The 26,447-nt window shown below is 46.2% G+C and overlaps 1 protein-coding gene across 1 annotated transcript; it reads right to left on the bottom strand.

Annotated features, from left to right (window-relative positions):
- Window positions 1–21,885: 21,885 nt before the first annotated feature.
- Window positions 21,886–23,652, bottom strand: FZD10 (frizzled class receptor 10; the record flags this gene model as incomplete). Its single annotated transcript, XM_081338661.1, has 1 exon — window positions 21,886–23,652. The coding sequence occupies one exon, from the start codon at window positions 23,650–23,652 to the stop codon at window positions 21,886–21,888; it is 1,767 nt and encodes a 588-aa protein (XP_081194787.1).
- Window positions 23,653–26,447: the final 2,795 nt, after the last annotated feature.

Raw genomic sequence — 26,447 nt, 5'->3', positions numbered from 1 at the left:
TCTGGACAAGTGGCTGTCCAGTCTCTTCCTAAAAGCCTCCAGTGATGGAGCACCCGCAAAATTTATCATAATTTATCTTGATTTATCCAGCTAATTATAGGACATAGAATAACAGAGTGGGAAGGGACCTTGGAGGTCTTCTAGTCCAGCCCCCTGCTCAAGCATTCTGGACAAGTGGCTGTCCAGTCTCTTCCTAAAAGCCTCCAGTGATGGAGCACCCGCAATTTATCATAATTTATCTTGATTTATCCAGCTAATTATAGGACATAGAATAATGGAAGGGACCCTGGAGGTCTTCTAGTCCAGCCTCCTGCTCAAGCATTCTGGACAAGTTTGCTGTCCAGTCTCTTCCTAAAAGCCTCCAGTGATGGAGCACCCGCAATTTATCATAATTTATCTTGATTTATCCAGCTAATTATAGGACATAGAATAACAGAGTGGGAAGGGACCTTGGAGGTCTTCTAGTCCAGCCCCCTGCTCAAGCATTCTGGACAAGTGGCTGTCCAGTCTCTTCCTAAAAGCCTCCAGTGATGGAGCACCCGCAAAATTTATCATAATTTATCTTGATTTATCCAGCTAATTATAGGACATAGAATAACAGAGTGGGAAGGGACCTTGAAGGTCTTCTAGTCCAGCCCCCTGCTCAAGCGGGAGAAAGCCAGGAGAACCTCAGGAAAAGTCAGGTTTGTAAACTGGTTTCTCGTGATTTGCTCCCTCTGGGGTTCATTTTTAGTCCTGCTTTTTACAATCTTTTGATCTCCTCCATGCTTTTAAACTGTTTGGTGCCAAAGGTTTTATTTACGTGTTTATTAATTAAATTTATACACTGGCCATCTCGCTGTTGCCTTGCCTCTGGGTGGCTTCCAAAATGATAAGCAACTTCCTGGAAGTGACATTATGGGGTTGAGCGTGCAAATATCAAAGCAAAAATAAAACAAAGCTGGATTTTTTTTTCTCCACAGGATACATGGGATAAATTTATCCCTAATGCTGGATTTCTGCCAAATTCTTTACTTCGGGAGCTGGATTCCCAGATTAGCCCCAGATCTAATCCTAGAATAAATTGTGATCATTTTATTCCTATAATAAATTTTGTAAAGGATGCTTTGCTTGCTCTGGTTTCTATGCCCACGTTCAGGAATTTATAAACATAGATTCCATGGGTGAGATAATGGCTGTTGAAGGGCATTTGTCAAAACAGTTGTGTAAAACACAGGAAGGCTGTTGTTTAAACAATTTTGAAAACAAAACCTTTGTTCCGATATCTTTATTTGCAGAGTCGAGGGCGCAAGGGTGGATCTGAACAGCAGCCTGGTTTAAGAGAATTTTAAATCTGTTTTCAGTCCAGATTTATTAACTGGATTCTCGTGATATGCTCCCGGGAGATTCATTTTTAGTTCTGGCTTTATCACCTTTTTATCAATAGCTCTTAAAAACAGTCTGGTTCCTATACTCTTAACTGTGAGCTGCCAAAAGCTTGTTTTATTTATGTATTTATTTAATGCACATGCTGCCCGTCTCATTCAGTGACTCTGGGTTGCGTACCAAAGGATCCAAAGATACCACTGAACAATTGAAATTAAAGGTGAAAGAATTACGATTAAAATTAAGAAAGATTTCAGGGTTTGGAGGGTTTTCTTGCCATTTTTTTTTTTAAAAAAATGTCCTTTTGCAGAGTTTGTACTCTTTGCTGATCTTTCATTGTCTCATTGGTCTTGGGCTGTCAATCAATACAGATCGTGGTTTTTAATCCAGGGATTGGATTAAATTTTTCTGGGTTCTTTCTTTTGCAAGAGACCCAGACTCTGGCGCTAACCCTGCAAAGCAGGATGATATAAGTTGCTAAACTACGGTTGGCTGTTGTTTGTTTTTTTTTTTGAGTCAAAGCATCAAGATAAACGTGGGGCAGTGCCTTTTGTCAAGTAATGTTGAGCTTTTAATTTGCACCTGAAAATTCAGTCAGTTCCCCCCCCCCACCTCTGGTTTTTTTTTTTCCCCCTCCTTTGGGATCTTCCCCGGAGACAAAGAAAGAGCATCAAAGGAAGACAGCACAGCAGGACGGTCGTAAGCCTGAAGTTATAACTTAGGCATGCAGCTTTAAAAAAGAAAATATATATATATATATTGGTCTCTCTCTCTCTCTCTCTGTCTCTCTGCTATGAGTCGCCTCTAGTAATTAAGAATTTGATGCCTGCTGTTTTATCATCTCATTAGCAAAAGGGGCAGGGAAGGGGGTGGGGGGGGGAGAGTGACTTTTATCCTGGCTTGCTAGGAATCCAGCCTACCTCAAGATGATCAATTCATGAAAAGGAAAGTTAAATTTCAAAATAAACCAAAGTGGCTTGGTTGACAATGCTTTTGCTTTGCTTTGCTTTGCTTTGCTTTCTCTCTCTTTTCCTTCCCTTCCCTTCCCTTCCTCCTTCTCCCCTCCCTTTCCTTCCTTTCCCTTTCCCTTCCTTTCCTTCCTCTCCCCTCCCCCTTTCCTTTCCTTCCTCTTTTCCTTTCCTTTCCTCCTTCTCCCCCTCTCTCTTTTCCTTTCCTTTCCTTTCCCTTCCCTTCCCTTCCCTTCCCTTTCCTTTCCCTTCCCTTCCCCTCCCCTCCCCTCCCCTCCTCTCCTCTCTCCTTTCCTTTCCTTTCCTTTCCTTTCCTTTCCTTTCCTTTCCTTTCCTTTCCCTTCCTTCCTTCCTTCCTTCCTTCCTTCCTTCCTTCCTTCCTTCCTTCCCCCTTTCCTTTCCTTTCCTTTCCTTTCCCTTCCTTCCTTCCTTCCTTCCTTCCCTCCCTTCCTTCCTTCCCCCTTTCCTTTCCTTTCCTTTCCTTTCCTTTCCTTTCCTTTCCTTTCCTTTCCTTTCCTTTCCTTTCCCTTCCTTCCTTCCTTCCTTCCTTCCTTCCTTCCTTCCTTCCTTCCTTCCTTCCTTCCCCCTTTCCTTTCCTTTCCTTTCCTTTCCCTTCCTTCCTTCCTTCCTTCCTTCCTTCCTTCCTTCCTTCCTTCCCTCCCTTCCTTCCTTCCTCCTTTCCTTTCCTTTCCTTTCCTTTCCTTTCCTTTCCCCTTCCTTCCTTCCTTCCTTCCTTCCTTCCTTCCTTCCTTCCTTCCTTCCTCCTTTCCTTTCCTTTCCTTTCCTTTCCTTTCCCTTCCTTCCTTCCTTCCTTCCTTCCTTCCTTCCTTCCCCCTTTCCTTTCCTTTCCTTTTCCTTCCTTCCTTCCTTCCTTCCTTCCTTCCCTCCCTCCCTTCCTTCCTTCCTTCCCCCTTTCCTTTCCTTTCCTTTCCTTTCCTTTCCTTTCCTTTCCTTTCCTTTCCTTTCCTTTCCTTTCCTTTCCTTTCCCTTCCTTCCTTCCTTCCTTCCTTCCTTCCTTCCTTCCTTCCTTCCCCCTTTCCTTTCCTTTCCTTTCCTTTCCCTTCCTTCCTTCCTTCCTTCCTTCCTTCCCTCCCTTCCTTCCTTCCCCCTTTCCTTTCCTTTCCTTTCCTTTCCTTTCCTTTCCCCTTCCTTCCTTCCTTCCTTCCTTCCTTCCTTCCTTCCTTCCTTCCTTCCTCCTTTCCTTTCCTTTCCTTTCCTTTCCTTTCCTTTCCTTTCCTTTCCTTTCCTTTCCTTTCCTTTCCTTTCCTTTCCTTTCCTTTCCTCTCTCTCTTCCTGTCCTTTCCATTTCCATTTCCTCATTCACTTATTCTCTTTCCCATCCTTTTACGCCCTCTCCCCGCCCCTTCCAAATTTTGATCACGTGTCCATGGGGATGCTCTCCACAGCGCGACCCCGACAACTGCAACCGTCATAAATAAGAACCAGTTGCCAAGGGTCCCAATTTTTTTTTATTGAAAAGTTTTACAATACATTTTTTAAAAAGACAAAACCCCTCCCAACCCCCTCCCCTCTCCCCAAACCTCCCTAACTCTTCCCTCCCCTCCCCCCTCCCCGACTTCCCAGAGCTCAATACAGGGTATAAAAATACAAACAATCATAGTCTACCTTATGCAAACAACAATAAAATATTAAGATCTATCGCACTTTAACTCTTATTAAAATAACTACAAGTAATTTATATATCACATCAATACTTATTCAAATGCTAGGTGAAACTTTTTAGACCCATATTTATTCTGGATGTCATCAATCCATCAAAATCCAATTTTGATGACGTGACCCTGGGGATGCTGCAAGGGACGTAAGCGTGAGACACGGCCCTAAGCCCCTTTTTTCCAGCGCCGTCGTAACTCCGAACGGTCGCTAACCAAATGGCTGCAAGCCGAGGACTACCTGTAAATAACCAGGTCAAAGAACCCTGCCCGGTTTTGAATTCCAACGCGGAGCAGGCTTCCCAAACATCCCAATTTCTCGGGCAGCCTCCCACAGACCCAATCAAACATTTCTTGACTTTTGAACCAAGCATTCCTACCCTTGTCATCAATCCCAGATTTTTCCCAGATTTTTTTCCTTCCTCTTTAAGTCCCCCAAGGTTGCTTTGTTCAAGAGGACAAGAAATTCATAGGAGGAGGAGGAGGAGGTGGAGGAGGAGGCGGAGGCGAAGAAAGCCCTTATGTAAACTACCGTCTGGTTCCGTGCCAACATATTAACTAATTTCTTGCAGAGCCTTTGAAGTTAGCAGGGGGTTCCCCGCTTATGGAGCAGAGAAAGAAAGGACACTTTAAGTGATTCTTTTTCATCCCGTTAGCTTAATGAAAGATTAATAACCTTGTTATTTTCCGGGTCTGCTCTATTTTCTTTTCAAGTGGGGGGGGGGGAGAGGCTGTTTCAACACTTGCTCAAACCTTCATCTCCCTTATCGTGATGATGGCACGGGCCACCGGCTGGCTAATTTTGATATAATAGGCTGCGGTCGCAAAGCAAAACTGGCCTGTTATGCGTCAACTCCCTTTAGCAGGGGTCTTCAAACTTGGCCCTTTTATGACTTGTGGACTTCAACTCCCAGAATTCCTCAGCCAGGCACGCCTGGCTGAGGAATTCTGGGAGTTGAAGTCCACAAGTCATAAAAGGGCCAAGTTTGAAGACCCCTGCCCTTTAGCATCGCTGATTTTGGAGAGTTCAGAGGGTTAACTCCTGGCTTGGTCTCAGGAAAATATTGATCTAGGCTTAGGTGCCTCCTGGATGGAGGGAAGGTAGCACCTGCCCTGGTTTCACCTGCAAAGGTGGTTGGATGCTGGCTTGGAGCTTGCTACGGGTGACTGACGACCACAGTACAGCCCAAAATTTCTGCCCCATTTTATGACCTTTCTTGCTACAGTTGTTAAGTGAAACGCTGCCCGTTGTTAGTCCCACGGTTAAGTGGATCCTGCTTCCCCACTGACTTTAGAATAGAATAGAGCTGGAAGGGACCTTGGAGGTCTTCTAGTCCAGCCCCCTGCTCGAGCAGGAGAACCTAAGAAGAAACTTAATTAAGGAGAAACTTCCTAAGAGTGAGGACAATCCACCAGTGGAACAGCTTGCCACCAGAAATTGTGGGCGCTCCATCACTGGAGAGTTTTAAGAAGAGACTGGACAGTCACTTGTCTGAGATTGTATAGGTTCTCCTGCTTGAGTGGGGGGCTGGACTAGAAGACCTCCAAGGTCCCTTCCAGCTCCTATTCTATTCTATTCCACTCCATATTCTATTCTATTCTATTCTATTCTATTCTATTCTATTCTATTCTATTCTATTCTATTCTATTCTATTCTATTCTATTCTATTCCATTCCATTCCATTCCATTCCATTCCATTCCATTCCATTCCATTCCTTCTATTCTATTCTATTCTATTCTATTCTATTCTATTCTATTCTATTCTATTCTATTCTATTCCATTCCATTCCATTCCATTCCATTCCATTCCTTCTATTCTATTCTATTCTATTCTATTCTATTCTATTCTATTCTATTCTATTCTATTCTATTCTATTCTATTCTATTCCATTCCATTCCATTCCATTCCATTCCATTCCTTCTATTCTATTCTATTCTATTCTATTCTATTCTATTCTATTCTATTCCATTCCATTCCATTCCATTCCATTCCATTCCATTCCATTCCATTCCATTCCATTCCTCCTATTCTATTCTATTCTATTCTATTCTATTCTATTCTATTCTATTCTATTCTATTCTATTCTATTCTATTCTATTCCATTCCATTCCATTCCATTCCATTCCATTCCATTCCATTCTAGACGGTGACTGTCTAGTCTCTTCTTAAAAACTTTGCTTGTGAGAAGGTCGCAAAAGGGGATCACATGACCCTGGGATATTGCAACCGTCATAAATATGAGTCAGTCAGTCATCTGAATTTTGATCACGTGACCATGGGATGCTAGTACAACAGTTGTAAGTGTGAAAAACGGTCATAAGTCACTTTTCCCAGTGCCTTTGTGACTTTGAATGGTCACTAAATGAACTTGAATGTTTCACTTAGGGACGGAAATTTTGCACTGAATTGTGGCCGTAAATTGAGGAGCACCTGTAATTAACTTCTGTAATTTGGGGGTTGAAGGCTGCTCCCATTGTACAAAAGAGACGCTTGCTAACCGGTCCATGGCAGATCCAAAAGTCAGAGCTTGGGTAATACAGTGGAAATTAAAAACAGAATTTTCCTGCCATTATCCCAAACAGCCTACTTAATAAGTTGGGTAATGAAAAAGAATAATTTATTACGGACTTGTGAGTTTTGACAGTTCTAAAAAGATATCCTTAGAGTTTTCTCCCAAAGGAAATTGAGATGAAGCGAATTGCCAGGGTTTGCTATAATTTTTCTGTCTGTAGAATTTTGTTTAGGGGAAACGTTTTTACGTCTTCCCAGACCTTCGGCCCTGCAACATAACCTATTTTAGACTGGGATGCTCGGAATAATGTTCTTTTCCAACCCTCTTCACAAAAGGTTTCATTCCCTTCATATATACGTAGTCAATCAGTCAGAATAGAGCTGGAAGGGACCTTGGAGGTCTTCTAGTCCAACCCCTTGCTCAAAGCAGGAGACCCTATACCAGGGGTCGGCAACCTCGGCTCTTTTATGACTCGTGGACTTCAACTCCCAGAATTCCTGAGCCAGCATAGCTGGCTCAGGGATTCTGGGAGTTGAAGTCCACGAGTCATAAAAGAGCCGAGGTTGCCGACCCCTGCCCTATACCATTTCAGACAGGTGGCTGTCCCGTCTCTTCTTAAAAAAACCCACAATGTCTGGTGGCAAGCTGTTCCACTGGTTAATTGTCCTTGCTGTCAGGAAGTTTCTCCTTAATTCCAGGATGCTTCTCTCTTTGGTCAGTTTCCAACCGTTGTTTCTTGTCCTTCCCTCTGGTGCTTTAAAGAATAAGTTAATCCCCTCTTCTTGGTGGCAGCCCCTCAAGTACTGGAATACTGCTTATCATGTCACCCCTATTTCTTCTTTTCTTTAGACTCGCCAGACCCAACTCTTGCAGCCGTTCTTCCTATGTTTTGGTCTCCAGGCCTCTGATCCTCTTAGTTGCACTTCTCTGAATTTTTTCCAAACTCTCAACATCTTTTCTGTGATACGGTGACCAAAAATTGGCTGCAGTATTCCAGGTGTGGCCTTAAGTAAGGATTTATAAAGCGGTACTAATACCTCGCGTGATCTTGATTCTACGCCTCTGTTTATGCAACCCAGGATTGTATTGGCTTTTTTGGCTGCTGCTGCACATTGCTGGCTCATGGTTAAGAGATCATCTTCGGCTTACAACCAGAACTGAGGTCAAAATTTATTAAACAAGGTAGTTATTAAGTGATTTGTGCCTCATTTCACGGTCTTTTTTGCCACTGTTGTTGAGTGAATCACTGCAATTGTTAAGTGAATCATGCGGTCGTTAAGCAAATCCGGCTTTCCCCATTGACTTTGTTTGTTGGAAGCTGGCTGGGAAGGGTTACAAATGGGGATCACGTGACCCCAGGACACTGCAACAGTCATAAGTACATGCCAGTTGCCAAGTGCCTGAATTTTGATCATGTGACCATAGAGATGCTGCGACGGTCGTAAGTGTGCAACCAGTCATTAATCATTTTTTTCAGTACTGTTGTAACTTTGGTCACTAACAAATCAAGGACTAGATAGATAGATTAGATAGATAGATGGATGATAGGTAGGTAGATAGATAGATAGATAGATAGATAGATAGATAGATAGATAGATAGATAGATAGATAATTTTGCATAAATGGATTAAACTGGTACAATAAATGCATTTTTCTAACTGGTTTCTGATCAGTTAAAAGGCTCCACAACCTCATTTTAGTGTGACTGGAAGGGAGAAGAAAGTGTAAACAATTTTAAAAATATTTCATTTTTAAGTTCATTTTTCCCAGACGTGGAACTTAAGAGTATGTAAGAACAGGTAGTCTTTGACTTACGACCACAATTGACCCAATTTCTGTATCTAAATGAGGCAATTGATAAGTGAATTTTGAGCGAAAGAAAGAACGAGAGAGAGAGAGAGAAAAAGGGAGAGGGAGAGAGAGAGAAGAGAGAGAGAAAGAGTGGGAAAGAGAGAGAGAGAGAGGAAGAGAGAAACAGATGCCAGATAGGAGGCAATGAATCCTAACATCTGGGGGTGGATTTTCAAACAATACACACAGAGAAAATGGTGCCCCTGCTGTTCTGCTTCCCTTTAAGTTATAAAAGTTCTGTTTTCACTTTGAAAATAGCTTTTTTTTTTCAAACAACACAATCAAAGCAGCATCAACTTTAAAAAGCGTGCTGAAACATCTTGCGCACTTTCTCAAAAAAAGACGCTGTAACATTGCCCGCAGGAACTGAGTGATGGGCATGCCACAGCCTCCTGGGACTTGAAAGGTTGCAGCAGATACCAAAACAGGACAGGTGAGATTTTGTGCACAGATCGACAAAAAAAGGAGGACGCTCTCTTTGATATTGGGAAAGGAAGCGATTGAAGAGCTAGCTGTCCCCCCCCCCCGGGGAGAATCTTCATGCTCTCGTTGGCTTTGATTCAAAAGCAGCACATTTTTAGACCTGATGGATGGTGACGACCAACTTGGGAACATCTAACCGGCACTCAAACGGGTGAAAAATTGGGGGTTAAAGGCCGTTGCCTCTGCATCAGGGCTGTCTCGAATATATATATCACGGCGTCACCTCATTTTGAACACAATTCTACATTCCCATAACATCTTTAGATTTTAGAGACGTGGTGGCATCTACCTGGGCTTCATCGACCCTGAAAAAGCTCCGAAAAGGGAAAACCAAATCCCGTGGAGTTCACCAGGAGATGGATTCAACTTGAGGACATTTTTATTGCTTTGATGGGAGCAGCCGAGCACCAGAGGAAGACCATAGAACATTTGGGACCCCAGAAATATCTGAAAAGAAGGCTACTCGAAGCCTTTCCCTAACACTCCCCCCCAAAACCAAGGATGTGATGGGCCCATGAATTCCTAAGAAGCTGAACAGGAGGAGTAAATGGCAGCCTTGTCTTACTGTGCAATGTGAACTCAGTCCCAAAGCGGCTTTTTTTCAAAAGGCAACTGGGCTTTCTTTGTTTTTCCTTGAAGACATTTCACTTCTCATCCAAGAAGATTCTTCAGTTCTGGCTTTGTTCAAGGGGAAAATCCCAGTGGCCTCTTGCAAAAAAAAAAAATCGCCTTTGGGACAACCGTGACCTGGATGACTGAGAAACAACAGTGGCTCACAAGCCCTGATTGATAGGCTAATTATCCATCCGTGGTTGGTGTCTGCCCTGAGCCGTGACTGGCAAACCATAGCGGTTTAAGCGTTGAGTTGTTAAAGGTAAAGGTAAAGGTTCCCCCGCACATGCGTGCTAGTCGTTTCCGACTCTAGGGGCCGGTGCTCATCTCCGTTTCAAAGCCGAAGAGCCAGCGCTTGTCCGAGGACGTCTCTGTGGTCATGTAGCCGGCATGACTAGACGCCAAAGGCGCACGGATAGCTGTGACCTTCCCACCGGAGTGGTCCCTATTTTTCTACTTGCGTTTTTACATGCTTTCGAACTACTAGGTTGGCAGAAGCTGGGACGAGTAACAGGCGCTCACTCTGTTACGCGGCACTCGGGATTCGACCCGCCAAACTGCCGACCTTCCGATCGACAAGCTCAGCGTCCCAACCCACTGAGCCACCGCGTCCCCTGCCCTGAGCCGTGACTGGCAAACCATAGCGGTTTAAGCGTTGTTGAGTTGGTTGTGTTAACCAGTCCTTATTGTACACAAAAGAGATGTTTCTTCAACTTCCAAATCTCGTTTAAGATGTTCCTATGCTGCAATTATCTTTATTGTGCACCTGCAATAATTTTACTACTTCCACATCCCATCCTCTGCTTCTTACCCCCCCCCCTCCACTAGCTATCATTATGTAAAGCCAACCTGAACAGGTGGAGTTCTTTCTCTCCTACTTTAAGCATCCCTGGAAAGGTGACACAATTGCCGTAGTTCCACTCACCTGTTTCATTTGAAATCTTTTTTTTTTACCAAAAGCAAACCAGTTTGGTGAGATACTTCCTATCACTTTTGGGGGGGGGGGGGAGAAACACGGCTTAAACAAATGCAAACATCTCTTTTTCTCACCACCAGCTCTGCTCCCTCCCTTCCCACTGATCTGTGAGAGAATAGCCAGAAACTATTGTATGGGGTTACTCTCTGTTGCCTGAGAAAAACTGAAGGAAGGAAGGGAAATTTCTCTTTGTAGTTAAGCAAGGAAGCAACAATGCAACAGCTGGACCGCCGGTCTCCTGGGATGTGAGTTACCCGTAAGGAATGAGCGTCCGTCTTTATGGATTATGATGGCTTTGCGGATGTTGTAGAAACGTTCCTTGGGGCCCAATTGGTCCTGATCAGCTGAAGGCCTCCAGGATTTGAGAATTAGGGGTGACATGATAGCAGCCTTCCAAAATATCAGGGGCTGCCACGGAGAAGATGGGGTCAACCTAACCTCCGAAGCATCAGAGGGCAGGACAAGAAGCAACGGATGGAAACTGATCAAAGAGAGAAGCAACCTGGAATTAAGGAGGAATTTCCTGACAGTGAGGACAATTAACCAGTGGAACAGCTTGCCACCAGAAATCGTGGGCGCTCCATCACTGGAGGTTTTTAAGAAGAGATTGAACAACCCGTTGTCTGAAATGGTCTAGGGCAGGGTTAGGCAACCTCGGCTCTTTTATGACTCATGGACTTCAACTCCTAGAATTCCTGAGCCAGCTTGGCTGGCTCAGGAATTCTGGGAGTTGAAGTCCATGAGTCATAAAAGAGCCGAGGTTGCCTACCCCTGGTCTAGGGCTTCCTGCCTGAGCAGGGGGTTGGTCTAGAAGACCTCCAAGGTCCCTTCCAACTCTTTTGCTCCGTTCTACATAGCATTCTCTTTGTTACCTACCAGTGTCTCAGATTTCATTCTGAATTTCCAAGCTCCCTAAATTTTGCTCACATGACCGTGGGGATGCTGCAGCAGTCATCAGTGTGAGGACTAGCCGTCAGGCACCGCTCAGTGTTGCTGTCACTTTGAACCGTTGTAAGTGTGAGGACTTTTTTCCCTCAGTGCCGCTCTAACTTTGAATGTCACAAATGTGAAGACTTGAGTTGTTTTTAAGTCCGGGGTTCGCAACTAGGGGTTGCGAGACGATATTCCAGGGGGTGCGAAAACTCAAATTTTCCAAATTATAGTTACGTGCATAATCCGTGGCCCTTATTTTGAACTTTTGTAAGGGGTGCGAGAAGATATCAGAAGCGTTCCAGCGGCCCGGGGTATAGAAAACGTTGGGAACCGCTGGTCTAGGAGATCTCTATGCCAAGGCAAGACTTGATCCCTAGCTCCTAGCGAAGCACCACCATGCTAAAGGTTAAACCAGGGGTCTTCCAACTTGGCCCTTTTATGACTTGTGGACTTCAACTCCCAGAATTCCTCAGCCGGGCACACTGGCTGAGGAATTCTGGGAGTTGAAGTCCACAAGTCATCAAAGGGCCAAGTTGGAAGACCTCTGGGTTAAACCAAGAGCTGTGTGGATTACAGAAGGCTAAAAGGAAAGAGATTTGGCTGTCCAAAATTACTGCACCCGTGCGTGCATTTTGGTGTGTGTGTGTGTGTGGAGGAGACGTGGGACCCCCCCCTCCGTAGCCAAACATCACTACCCCCCCCAGTGTGCTTTCCGTTCACTTCGGTGCCGCCTCCGTTTCTCCCTCCTTGCAGCATTGTTCATACTTACTCACTTGTAGCCCAGAGACAAGGGACTAGTGACTTGTTCATAGCTAGCGGAGCCTGGCTGATTTAATTCTCTCTCTGTCCTCTCCCCGCCCCCCCCCCAGAATCCAATTGCAGGATTAGGATGGAGGGGGGTTGGGGGGGTTGAGAAGAGAGCCCTAGCAAAGGGTGGTTGGAGAAGGAAGCTTAGCTGGGGAGCCCCTTGCAAAGTGGGGGCTGCTTCCCTTTTCTGCTTTCAGATGCATCTTCAAAGGGTTTCCTGCAGCCTTCTGGCCTTCGGACCTCTGGAGGAGGAGGAGGAGGAGGAGGAGGAGGAGGAGGAGGAGGAGGAAGGATAAGAAGAGGGGAAAGAGAATGACTATGGAGCTTGTTTTCTTGCAGACATTTCATGACCCAACTAGGTAACACCATTAGTATGAGAAGGGAGTGGGGTTTGCAGGGAGGAAGAGGAGGAGGAGGAGGAGGAGGAGGAGCAGGAGGTGGAGGAGGAAGGAGTGGAGGGGGAAGGGGGGAGGAGAAAGGGGAAGAAGAGGAGGAGGAGATGAGGGAGAAGAAGAAAAAGAGGAAGAAGAGGAGAAGAAAAAAGGGGAAGAGGAGGAAGGAAAAGAGGAGAAATAATAATAATAATAAACCTTTACTGTCAAAGTAGGGGAGGGGAAAGGGGAGAAAGGAGAAAGAAGAGGGGAGGGGGGAGGGGGGAGGAGAAAGAGGAAGAAGAGGAGGGAGAAGAAGAAAAAGAGGGAGAGAAAAGAGAGGAAGAGGAGGAAGAAAAAAAGGAGAAATAGGGGAGGGGAAAGGGGAGAAAGGAGAAAGAGGGGAGGGGGAAGGGGGAGGAGAAGGAGGAAGAAGAGGAGGAGATGAGGGAGAAGAAGAAAAAGATGAAGAAGAGGAAGAGGAGAAAAGAGAGGAAGAGGAGGAAGAAAAAAAAGAAACAGGAGGAGAGGGGGAAGGGGAGCAGGAAAAAGGAGAAAGAAGAGGGGGAAGGGGGAGAGGGGAGGAGGAGGAGGAGGGGATGAGGGAGAATAGAAGGAAGAAGAGGAAGAGGAGAAAAGAGAGGAAGAGGAGGAAGAAAAAGAGGAGAAATAGGGGAGGGGAAAGGGGAGAAAGGAGAAAGAAGAGGGGAGGGGAAGGGGGGAGGAGAAAGAGGAAGAAGAGGAGGGAGAAGGAGGAAAAGAGGGAGAGAAAAAAGAGGAAGAGGAGGAAGAAAAAAGAGGAAGGGGAAGAAAAAGAGGAGAAATAGGGGAGGGAGCAGCGGAGGAGGAGGAGGAGGAAGAAAGTTTCTTTGAAATGACTCATCTGAATACTTAGCATTTCAAACAACCCATCTTGGCTTTTTTTTAGCAAGCTAATCAGGGTCAGTGTTGGTCAGTGGTTGGATGGGGAACCACTTGGAGATCTCCAAGCTGTAGGCCGGATCAGCGAGTAGAAAAAGGAAAGGGAAAAAAAAACATGTCACTTTCTGGGAGGCTCCTTCCAAGCTTTCCCCTCCCTTGCCGAGTCGCTTGGGCGGTGCGCTTCTCTTTTAAAGCCAGCCAAGAAGCCATCCGGAACTTCATGAGGTCATGCACCTTGCGACATCTGCTAGAAGATGGGCCGGGAGCCAGGGAGTCTCTGCAGCGTCTCCGCAGCATCGCCGATGATCCCTGGCTTGTCTTAAAATACCTCCAGCCCAAAATGTCTGATGCTGTCGGGTTTCCAAGCAGGTGCAGCCAGGTTCGGAAGGGTGTATTTAGGCATGAAAAGGAGATAATTGGGGGTGGAGGCTCATAATTGCGGTGTGAATTAACCAGCCTCCCCCTCCCCCCCTCTCCCTTGTACCTTCCCCTGTGCTAGGGGGGCAAAAAGGACCAGCGTTCCTTCATCTTCCATCTAACAGAACAGAATAACAGAGTCGGAAGGGACCTTGGAGGTCATCTAGTCCAACCCTCTGCTCAATCAGCAGACCCTATACCATTTCACGCAATGGGCTGTTCCAATTTCTTCTTGAAAACGTCTAGTGATGCAGCACCCACAACTTCTGGAGGCAAAAGCTGTTCCACTGATTAATATTCTCACTGGTAGGAAATTCCTTCTTAGTTCCAGGTTGCTTCTCTGCTTGATGAGTTTCCAATCCATTGCTTCTTGTCCTGCCTGCGGGCGCTTTGGAGAATAGCTTGACTCCCTCTTCTTTGGGGCAGCCCCTGAGATACTGGAACACTGCTGTCATGTTCCCCCCTCGTCCTTCTCTTCATTAGACTAGACATCCCCAGTTCCAGCCACCGTTCCTTATATGTTTTAGCCTCCAGTCCCCTGATCATCTTTGTTGCTCTTCTCTGCACTCTTTCCAGAGTCTCAACAACTTTTTGGTTTTATATTGTGGCAATTTCGTTGGTCTGCTGTTTGCTTGGTGAGCCCTGAAAAATGCAGGGGTTCCCCAGCACTACGATTGCCCAACTATTTTTCCAGGCACCGTCTGATTCTAAGCCAGCACTTTCTCCAATGCGAGAGAGAGAGAAACTGGGCCGTTGACGCATCTTCCTTTATTCAGCTTCTGCTCCGGCTTGCTCAGAGTGATTTACCTTTCTTAGGCCGCCGGACCTTCCTATGGTGTGAAGCAATCACGATTTTGTTAGGTTTATGTGCAGCCATCTTCAGAGGCAGGGACCGAATGAGGAGATTGTTAGAGTGTGCCTTTGCATGAGTTCCTTTTCCAGCCTTTTCCGTCATGGCTACCTCTGCAATATTCTTAAACATGGAAGGGAGGGAGGAATATCCATCCCTCCATCCATTGTATCTATCTTTCTGTCTTTCATATCTAGTAACTTATCTACCTGTCTGTCTCTTTCATATCTATGTATTATATCTATAATATCTTTTTATCGCTGTCATTCATATCTATGTCTGTCTGTCTATCTACATCTATTTATCGATTCATCCATTGTCTGTCTGTCTGTCTGTCTGTCTGTCTGTCTATCTATCTATCTATCTATCTATCTATCTATCTATCTATCTATCTATCTATCTATCTATCTTCTTTCTTTCTTATCTATCTTATTCTATCTATCATCTATCCATCTATCCATTATCTGCTTGCCTGCCTACCTACCTACCTACCTACCTACCTATCTCTCATATATCAACTATCTATTTATCAATTATCTATCTATCTATCTATCTATCTATCTATCTATCTATCTATCTATCTATCTATCTATCTATCTATCTGTCTCTCTCTCTCTCTCTCTCTATCTATCTATCTATCTACCTACCTACCTATTTATCATTCTATCATCTATCTTTTCTTTCTTATCTATCATCATTCTATCATCTATCCATCATCTATCTGTCTATCCATCATCTATCCATCCATTATCTGCCTACCTACCTACCTATCTCTATCATATATCAACTATCTATCAATTATCTATCTGTCTGTCTATCTGTCTGTCTATCTATCTATCTATCTATCTATCTATCTATCTATCTATCTATCTATCTATCTATCTATCTATCTATCTATGTCTATCTAGCTTTCTCTCTGTCTTTCATATCTAGTTATTTATCATTTCTATCTTTCTGTCGCTCTGTCTTTAATATCTACCTATCATATCTAGCTATATTTTCTGTCTTTCATGTCTATCATGTCTACAGGTAAATCCTCAACTTAGACCACTGCGTTTGGTGATCGTTCAAAGTTACAACGGCAGTGAAAAAAAATGACCGTTTTTCACACTTACCACCGTTGCAGCATCCATTCCCCCGTGGTCACGTGATCAAAATTCAGAGGCTTGGCTGCTGACTCATATTTATGACGGTTTGCAGTGTCCCAGGTGTGTGTGTCACATGATCCCCTTTTGCGACCTACTGACAAGCAAAAATCAATGGGGAAGCTGGATTCATTTAACAACCAGGTTACCAACTTAAGTGCAATGATTCATTTAGCAACTGTGCCAGGTAAGGTCATAAAATGGGGCAAAATTCACTTAACAGGTGTCTCACTTAGCAACAGAAATTTTGGGCTCAGTTGAGGACTACCAGTATTTTTCTATCTCTCCATCTTTCATATCCAGCTATCTCTATCATATCTGGCTATCAAGCATCTCTCTCTTCCTCTCTCTCTCTCTCTCTCTCTCTCTCTCTCTCTCTCTCTCTCCCTCCCTCCCTCCCTCCCTCCCTCTTTCTCTCTCTCTCTCTCTCTCTCTCTCTCTCTCTCTCTCTCTCTCTCTTTCTCTCTCTTCCTCCCTTCCTCTAGTTTAAAATTGTCTTGTGGTTGATCAGGGAAAAATGAAAAAGAAGCTGGCATCAGATGTCCAAAGTTCTAAGGTAGACTCTGAACACACGCTGAGGGCCATTATTGCCCCCAGCTTCCCCCATTCTCTCTGTGTTGTGTGTGTGTTTGTGTGTGTGTTCCCTGCTCTCAGTTCCTCTCCCATTGGCAACAGAGAGGATTGTGCAGTTTCTAAAGCTCTGGCCTTGTTCTGAGAACTAAGGACCTTTTTGTGATGCAAATGAAATTAACTCACTCCTTGTTAGATTCTCTTTCTCTCCCTCTCTCTCTCCCTCTCTCTCTCTCTCTTTTCTTTCTTTCTTTCTTTCTTTCTTTCTTTCTTTCTTTCTTTCTTTCTTTCTTTCTTTCTTTCTTTCTTTCTTTCTTTCTTTCTTTCTTTCTTTCTTTCTTTCTTTCTTTCTTTCTTTCTTTCTTTCCACCCTAATCCACTTTGGCGTGCAAGAGAGAGGGAATTGCAAACACAAACTACATAGAGGAACCTCAGAGCAGAGGGGGATTTTTGTTCCAGAAGAGGAAATGAGATTCTCTTCTTTTTAAGGACCCTTTTTATCCCTGACAAAAAAGAAATTGTCAAAGTGAGGTGACCTCTTTCATCATCCACACCAAAAATAGCGAATTTTTTTATCATTTAAAAAGCTCCCAAACATATTCAAGGAAACAGTCAAGAATCAGGAAAAGTACTTTTCCTATCTACAGTATATTATTTCATACTATTTGATATGATGCATATCATATATTTCATTCATACACACACATGTATTGTATTGTATTATTATTTATCAAACTTGCATGCAGCCCATCTCACCACAGATGATTCTAGACAGCTTACAGATATTATAAATTGACAATTAGAGTATACAATTCGCTGTATAGACAAGGTGTGTGTGTGTGTGTGTGTGTGTGTGTATGTATATGTATATGTATATGTATGTATATAACATACATACATACACTGTCAACAAAAGTGCATATAGTCAAGGCTATGGTCTTCCCAGTTGCAATGTATGGCAGTGAAAGTTAGACCATAAAAAAGGCTGAGCGCCAAAGAATTGAGGCCTTTGAACTATGGTGCTTTGAACTATGGTGCCTCCGGACTGCAAGGCGATCAAACCGGTCAGTCCTAGAGGAGATCAACCCTGACTGCTCTTTAGAAGGCCAGATCCTGAAGTGGAAACTCAAATCCTTTGGCCACCTAATGAGAAGGAAGGACTCACTGGAGAAGAGCCTCATGCTGGGAAAGGTTGAGGCCAAGAGAAGAAGGGGACGACAGAGAACGAGGTGGCTGGATGGAGTCACTGAAGCAGGAGGCGTGAGCTTAAAGGGACTGCAGAAGATGGTAGAGGACAGGAAGGCCTGGAGGAACGTGGTCCATGGGGTTACGATGGGTCAGACACTACTTTGCAGCTAACAACAACACAAATATATATACATACAGTGGTGGGATGTGAACAACCGGTTCTCTGTGTGGATGCTGCTTCCGGAAGTCCGTTCTGGGCCTGGGCAACAAAAAATTAGCTACCGGTTCTGGCGAATTGGTACAAACTGGCTGAATCCCACCACTACCTCTGTCCCACTTTCCTTCCTTCCTTCCTTCCTTCCTTCCTTCCTTCCTTCCTTCCTTCCTTCCTTCCTTCCTTCCTTCCTTCCTCCCTCCCTCCCTCCCTCCCTCCCTCCCCCCTCCCTCCCTCCCTTCTTTTGCTATCTCTCTCATGCCTTCTACCAGTGGTGGGATTCAAATATGTGAACAACTGGTTCTCTGCATGGATGCCACTTTGGGAAGTCCATTCTGGGCCTGGGCAACAAAAAAATTAGCTACCAGTTCTGTTGAACTGGTGCGAACCAGCTGAATTCCACCACTGTGTACATGCATGCATGCATGCATACATACACACACACATGTTGATATACATCAATATACAATATATTTTATGTGTCTATCTATGGTATACATGAAATACACACACAGACACACACACACACACACACACACACACACACTCCTGGACTTATGGACCACAACTGAGTCCAAAATTTCTGTTGCTAAGCAAGGCAGTTAAGTGAATTTTGCCCCATATTACAACCTTCCTTGCCACAGCACTTAACTGAATCACTGCAGCTGTTCAGTTAGTAACATGGTCCTTAAATGAATCCGGCTTCCCCATTGATTGTGCTTGTCAGAAGGTTGCAAAAGCGGATCACACAACCCATGGGACACAGCGACCGTCATAAATATGAGCCAGTTGTCAACCATCTTAATTTTTCTCACGTGACCATGGGGAGGCTGCAACAAGTCCTAAGTGTGAAAAATGGTCATGGGTCACTTTTTTTCAAGGCTGTTGTAACTCTGAATGGTCACTAAATGAATTATTTCATTATAAGTTGAGGACATATAACTTATTTAGTCATAAGTCGAGGACTACCTGTATATCAAATTTAGAGACCACCCATCTCACTCCAGAGTGATTCTTGGTGGTGTAAACGATTTAAAAAGTTTCTTCCTGAGAATTTCCAATCACAGGGACAGAGTTACTTTCACTTTGAAACTCCTGCCTAAGTTTCAACTTCCTGACCAACTCCAGAACAGAGTTGAAAAGTCCTCCTTTAACCACTACACCAGACTGTTTGAATGCTAGAGTTGCCAAATGTAGTGTTATTCAGATGTGCATCAGCTGTCCTACCAGCTCTTTTTCTCCCCTGCACCCAGAGCTGTTCTAGTACCATTTTATAAAGCCTTAGTAAGACCACCCTTGGAATATTGCATCCAGTTTTGGTCACCACGACATAAAAAAGATGTTGAGGCTCTAGAAAGAGTGCAGAGAAGAGCAACAAAGATGATTAGGGGGCTGGAGGCTAAAGCATATAAAGAACAGTTGCGAGGAATTGGGTATGTCTAGTTTAATGACAAGGGACGCAGTGGGTTAGGACGCTGAGCTTGTCGACCAGATGGTCGGCAGTTTGGTGGGTCAAATCCCGAGTGCCGCGTAACAGAGTGAGCGCCTGTTACTCGTCCCAGCTTCTGCCAACCTAGCAGTTCGAAAGCATATAAAAATGCAAGTAGAAAAATAGGGACCACTCCGGTGGGAAGGTAACAGCGTTCCGTGCGCCTTTGGCGTCTAGTCATGCCGGCCACATGACCACGGAGACGTCCTCGGACAAGCGCTGGCTCTTCGGCTTTGAGACGGAGATGAGCACCGGCCCCTAGAGTCGGAAACGACTAGCACGCATGTGCAGGGGAACCTTTACCTTTACCTTTACTTTAGTTTAATGACAAGAAGGACTAGGGGGTGACTTGATAGCAGGGATTGCCACAAAGAAGAGGGGGCCATGCTATTCTCCAAAGCACCTGAAGGCAAGACGAGAAACAATGGATGGAAACTGATCAAAGAGAGAAACAACCTGAAATTAAGGAGAAACTTACTAACAGTCAAGACAGTTAACCAGTGGAACAGCTTTGCCTCCAGAGCTTTGCAGGTGCTTCATCACTGGAGGCTATTAAGAAAAGACAAGACAACCACTTGTCTGAAATGGTATAGGGTCTCCTGCTTGAGTGGGGGGCTGGCCTAGGAGACCTCCAAGATCCCTTCCAGCTCTATTCTGTTTGAGAACAATTAACCAGTGGAAGGACTTGCCTCCAGAAGTTGTGCGTGCTCTAACACTGGAACTCTTTAAGAAGGGAAGCAATGGATGGAAACTAATCAAGGAGAGAAGCAATGTAGAAGTAAGGAGAAATTTCCTGACAGTGAGAACAATTAACCAGTGGAACAACCTGCCTCCAGAAGTTGTGAATGCTCCAACACTGGAGGTTTTTAAAAAGAGATTGGATGTCTATTTGTCTGGAATGGTGTAGGGTTTCCTGCCTGAGCAGGGGGTTGGACTAGATGACCTCCAAGGTCCCTTCTAATTCTGTTACTCTGTTTTGTTCTCCAAAGCACCAGAAGGCAGGAGAAGCAGCAACGGATGGAAGCTAATGAAGGAGAAAAGCAACCTAGAACGAAGGAGAAACTTCCTAAAGGTGAGAACTCTTAACCAACGGAACAACTTGCCTCCAGAAGTTGAGGTTGCTCCAGACATTTTCTTTCTTCCTTTAAAAGAGCTGTATGGCAGTCCGGCTACTTCACCACCCTGGCATGCTCTGTAGGCCAGCAAACTGGTGCCAACCTGCTTTGGCATTCACCTGGTCACCCAAAACTCATTCACCCCCCCCAGCCCCAGCCCCCCCCCGCCTTCCCAAAATGATAGAATGCTTTATCAAACTAAAAGTCATTTTATTTCTCTCTCGACATGTTTTAATAAAATAGGGCATGAAAAATAGCTGCATATTACAAATAGAGAAAGCTAGATATACACACAGAGCAGGCGCACACCCATGTGCCCTGCTTTCCCTTTGGGGATGGAGCGGGTGGAGGAAAATGGGAGTATTTCCTTGATCTATTCATGGATAGAATCTATTTAACAATGGAAAAGAGTCAATAAGCTCCTTTGGATTCTTTTCACTGGCTGGCCCTCCCTCCCTCCTTTTCCAAACGTGTCCGATTTCCATTAAAAAGCCACAAAGTGTAACTCTGAAGGGTTCCTAGGGACTAGAACCCCTCTGTTCTTTTGTTAAAGATTCCCTTCTGTTGCTTTTATGTCTGGAAACTTGTTTCGTATTTCAAGGCATGGGTCTGGGTTGTGGGGGAGGGAACAAAGGGGCGAAAAGCAGGAAAAACTATTGCACATTATTTTTTGTGGAAGAGACCATTTTAAGAGACCATCTTGCATGTAAAAGGCTTTTTAAAAATAATAATAGTAATAATAATGATCTGCTTTGGAAAGATTCCAGGGTGAATGCAAACTTCTGTTTCTCTCTGATCCGGTTGCTTCCCTAACATTCTCTTTCAAGTTTTCTCTTTTCTTAAAAAAATAGTTCTACAAATACAGTACTTATATCTAAAAGGTTAGATATCTAAAAGCAAACCATATTCCAATATTTACAAGTCAGAACACCAAGTTTTTCAACCACAGAAGGCTGGCCAAACAATCAACAGAGGAAGGAAGGAAGGAAGGAAGGAAGGAAGGAAGGAAGGAAGGAAGGAAGGAAGGAAGGAAGGAAGGAAGGAAGGAAAGAAGGAAGGAAGGAGGAAATTTTTTATTAAAGTTTTTCAAAGCATGTAAAAAACTAGCAAACTAAGAGAGAAATGAAAAAAGAAAGAAAAGATAGAGATAGATAGATAGATAGATAGATAGATAGATAGATAGATAGATAGATGTGCTTATGTTTATTTAACATTCGAGGCACTAATTTTTTCCACCGTCTCCTGATCTTGAATTTTAAGATTTCCACTCTCTTAATTGCTGTTTGTTAAGACAACAGAGGTTCTAAAAACATTTTTTTTTTAAAAAAAAAGTAGTCCTGAATGCTATGGCGATTGGGAATCTCTTTCTGTTGCTTTCCAAATATTCTGAGTCTTATTATTATGACGTTGTGGTACACTGTGGTCAAACACAGGTTGGAGGTTGCAAAGCCGGCTCGTACTTTGCATGATGAACTTTGGGCAAAGGCTGGGACTTTTTGTAAAGACCCCCACTTGCCACCATGCTGGCAGACTTCCTCCGAGTCCGGTTCTTGATCCTCCGGCTACAAACCCCTTGCCAGGATTGCAGCGTTTTGGATGTCCAAATCCAGACCCCGCTGGTGATGCCCACCACCAGCAACATAAAGATTTTAACCATAAAGATCTCCACGGCTGGAACAGAGTCGCTCATGGTGCAGTCCAGATGCTTGGTGTGATTGTTGACCTTGCATTTTTGCTGGGTGGCCAAAAGCTTCCAGTAATCCATGTTCAACCTTTCGTAAAAGTAGCAAGCGATGACACAAGTGGCCGGCACGGTATACAAGACGGAGAAGACACCGATCCTCACCATGAGCTTCTCCAGTTTGTCGGTGTTTTCCCCGCCGGTTTTCATCACCTTCCTGATGTGGAAGAGGGCCACAAAGCCGGAAAGGATGAAGGAGGTCCCCAGAACGAGATAGCAAGCCAGAGGGACCAGCACAAAGCCGGTCAGCGCGTTGACGTCCAAGCTGCCCACATAGCACAAGCCCGTCAACTCATCGCCTGCCACCCGGCGCATGACTAGGATCATAATAGTCTTAACCGCAGGCATGGCCCACGCCACTAAGTGGAAGTAGCTGCTGTTGGCTTCAATGGCCTCGTGGCCCCATTTCTTCCCGGCGGCCAGGAACCAGGTCAAAGTCAGGATCACCCACCACAAGGAGCTGGCCATGCCGAAGTAGTAGAGGATCAGGAAGACCAAGGTACACCCCGTACTCTCCAGACCTTCTTGAATGACGTAGAGTTGGCCACTGTCTCGGTTGCAGGCGATGTTTTCCGCCCCGGAGAAGAGGCGGACGATGTAGCCCATGGAGTAGACGCAGTAGCACATGGACAGGAAGATGATGGGCCTCTCGGGGTACTTGAAGCGCTGGGGGTCGATCAGGAAGGTCAGGACGGTGAAGGCGCTGGAGAAGAAGCAGAGGATGGACCAGACCGCCATCCAGATGACAGCAAACTGCTTGTCCTCCCAGCTCCAGTAGACGTCCACCCCGGGGGTGCAGAGCGGGGCGCAGGAAGCGCTCTTCTCCACGTGGTGGAACTTCCCGGGATTGTCGCAGGAGAGACGGCCCAGCCCGTCGTCCTTCTGCTGGGTCAGCTCGTGGCCCGCGCTGTGGGGCCTCTGGGGCCAGTGCATGGGAGGGAGCATGCTGGATCCCCGGGGCGGCTCCTCGGAGCCGTTGCTGGGGGCTTCCATGCACAGATAATTGGGGTCGTTTTTGTTGGGCAGCTTGCTGCAATCCAGGGAATCCGGCCACCTGAAGTTGAACTGCTCCATAATGGGCGAACACTTGAGCCGGGCCTGCTCGCACATCACCCGGCAGGCCGGGATGGGCGTGGACACCTGCTCGGTGCACATGGGGGCGTAGAGGGAGCAGAGGAAGAATTTGAGGTGGCCGTGGCAGCCGTACTCCACCAAGGGGGCGAACTCGTGCAGCTGGATGGCCGCGTCCTGCTGGTCCTCGTGGCCCATTAAGTTGGGCATCCGGGTCATGTTGTAGCCAATGTCTTTGCACATGGGGATCTCGATGGCTTGGCACCGGCCGTCCCCGGGCCGGTCGATATCGATGGAGCTGATGCCGAAACAGGAGCAGACCAGGTGCAGCACCACCCCCAGGGTCGGTCTGGAGCTTGGCCGCCGCCTGGAGCTCATGTTGGCCAACTCGGAAGCTGCTCCGCGGAAACAACACCCCCCCCCCGCCAAGTTCTGCTGGTGCTGATGGTGGAGGGGAGACGCAGGAGCGGTCAGATGCCAGGCACCCCGGGCCTCCAGCTCTCCCCCGAAGCCCCCTTCCGAAAGGGCTGAATCCGCATCCAGGCTGGCTCCATGGCGATCGCTGCTGCGCCTTCGAATCCCACCCGAAAACCACGCTTCGAAAAGCCCGCTCGCTGCCACCAAAAAGCGTGGCGTTCCCACGCTCGTCCGGCTCCGCCGCCCGGGTTGGGGGGGGGGGTCTCAAGCTCCGTCAAGCCGGGGGGGGCGAGGAAGCGGACCTGCGCCTCTCGCGGCGCTCCACGCGCGGGGTGACTTGCAGCCTTTTTGCTCGGCACGCCGGGGACCGTTTCCAAAATCTTTCACGGCAGCCGGGGAAGCTGGGTGCGAATTTCCCTCGCTCCTCTTCTCTGCAGATCTCGGGGGGCGGGGGGTCGCTAGAGGGGATCCCCTGCCCTCGCGCTGGCCAGCTCCTTCGCTTTTCCCGGACCGGCTGCGGAGGTCCTCTCCAGCTGGCTTCTGCTGAGCTTCTGCTCCGAGAAGTCAGGCGCGCTCCGCTGACTTTGCGTCTCCGCCCCTCTCGGTTGGAGAAGGAGGGCTTGGCCAGGCTGGGTGGGGAAAGAGAGAGAAGGGAGGGAGGGCAGAGAAAGTGGCCAGCCGGAGGGAAGGGAGAGGAGCCAGGGCCGCCTTCTGCGGCCGGGTCGCGGCGGAGCGCTGAGTAGCCAAGGCGCGCGTAAAAACGCAGCGCCCTCTCCAAAAGCGCTCGCTTTCTCCAGGGCGCTCGCTCGCCAAAAAGTAAGTCTAGGGCAGGGGTAGGCAACCTCGGCTCTTTTAGGACTCATGGACTTCAACTCCCAGAATTCCTGAGTCAGCATAGCTGACTCAGGAATTCTGGGACTTGAAGTCCATGAGTCCTAAAAGAGCCGAGGTTGCCTACCCCTGGTCTAGGGCTTTGCAAGTCAGAAGAGAAGGGGAAGAGGGAGGCAGGGGGGGGTTAGGAGGCGGGAGCAGCAGCAACAGATCGCGATGCGGAACCGCGCACGCGCACAGATCCGGCCATAACCCCCCCCTCCTCTTATTTCCCTCCCCCCCCCCCGTACCCTTTCCCCTGGGCTCCCGTCCGCCTCCTTTGCGCGCCTCTCTCGTTTTGCATGAGAAAAGAGGCGAAGCCGGCTGTCCCTTTTGCGCCGGCACCTACGGGGCGCCTTGGAGCTGAAGAAAAGAAGCCGGGGTGGCGGGGGGGGGGCGGTGAGGGAGGGGTTGGGGGGGGAAGAGAGAGAGAACAAAAAAAGGGAGAAGCCCTTGATCGGCGCGCGCGTTCCCAAAGCTTCCCTCGCTTCCTCCTCCCCTTCTTCCGCTCTAAGGCTTTCTCAACTTTCTCCCTGGATCCTTGCAAGTAGGAAAAAAAATATAAAGCGCTGTTGTAAGGAAGGAGTAAAAGAGGAGGAAGGGCTTACAGCCCGTCCTAGTGGTGTCTGTTTGATTTATGTGAGGGTTGTAATTTTCCTTTCCCCCCCCCCCCCAGAATGTGTCCTGGGGTTATCCCTAAAATGACTCCTCGGTGGGCTGAGAATCTGGTCCCCATCACTCAGCAAGCCTCCGTCTGAAGTCCCTGATCTGATCTGCCTCTTTCTTTCTTTCTTTCTTTCTTTCTTTCTTTCTTTCTTTCTTTCTTTCTTTCTTTCTTTCTTTCTTTCTTTCTTTCTTTCTTTCTTTCTTTCTTTCTTTCTTTCTTTCTTTCTTTCTTTCTTTCTTTCTTTCTTTCTTTCTTTCTTTCTTTCTTTCTTTCTTTCTTTCTTTCTTTCTTTCTTTCTTTCTTTCTTTCTTTCTTTCTTTCTTTCTTTCTTTCTTTCTTTCTTTCTTTCTTTCTTTCTTTCTTATTGATTGACTTGTATGCTGCCCTATCTCCCGAAGGACTCAGGGTGGCTAACAACAATAAAATACAAATATTAGAAAAGAATTAAATTGTGTCAAAGTCCCACTAAAACCAATAAAAACATTTAGAATCATAATTAAAAACCCCATTATCATCAGTCCAGGTCGGCCTGTTGGAAAAGATATGTCTTAAGGTCACGGCGAAAGGACCGAAAGTCTGGGGGCCATCCGGAGCTCCCGGGGGAGTTGATTCCACCAAGCAGGTGCCCCAACAGAGAAGGCCCTTCCCCTGGGGGTCGCCAGCTGACATTGTCTGGCCGACGGCACCCTGAGGAGGCCACCATCATCACCATCATAACTCCACTTTTGCTTCCAAGAAGCAGAAGTTCCTCCATGCCCCCTTTTGACCCATCCTCATGTCATTGTTAGAGGCTGCCAACCACGCAGATTAGAAATGATGGATTTTGCAACAGGGATTCTGGAACACAACTGTTTGAACCCTCCTTGGTGAGCCTTGCCAGCTTTTAAGATGTGTGGACTTCAACTCCCATAGTTTCCCAGGCAACCTCCGGAGGCAAATTTCGTGAAGCATGGCTGGCTGGGGAATTCTGGGCATTGAGGTCTGCCCTCTTGGTGCAGTCAATAATTCCTAGGTTTTTTTTTTCCCCAGGGTGGAGGACCACATTTGATTTTGGAATGGTTTTCCAGCAGAAGCTTGCTCTCCGAGCCCCAAATCTCCTTTTAATTACATTTAATTAGGATTAAAATGACACAACAATGACTCAACATCTGATAACCTCCAGCAAATGACACAATTTATTCCAGATCCTTTCCAAATGACAAGTTGGTGTCAACTTCGA

The sequence above is a fragment of the Vipera berus genome (genome assembly GCF_964194415.1).
Source record: "Vipera berus genome assembly, chromosome: 14".
NCBI lineage: Eukaryota > Metazoa > Chordata > Lepidosauria > Squamata > Viperidae > Vipera > Vipera berus.
Note: the sequence above shows the minus strand (reverse complement) of the source record. Positions and strands in the feature narration are given on the sequence as shown.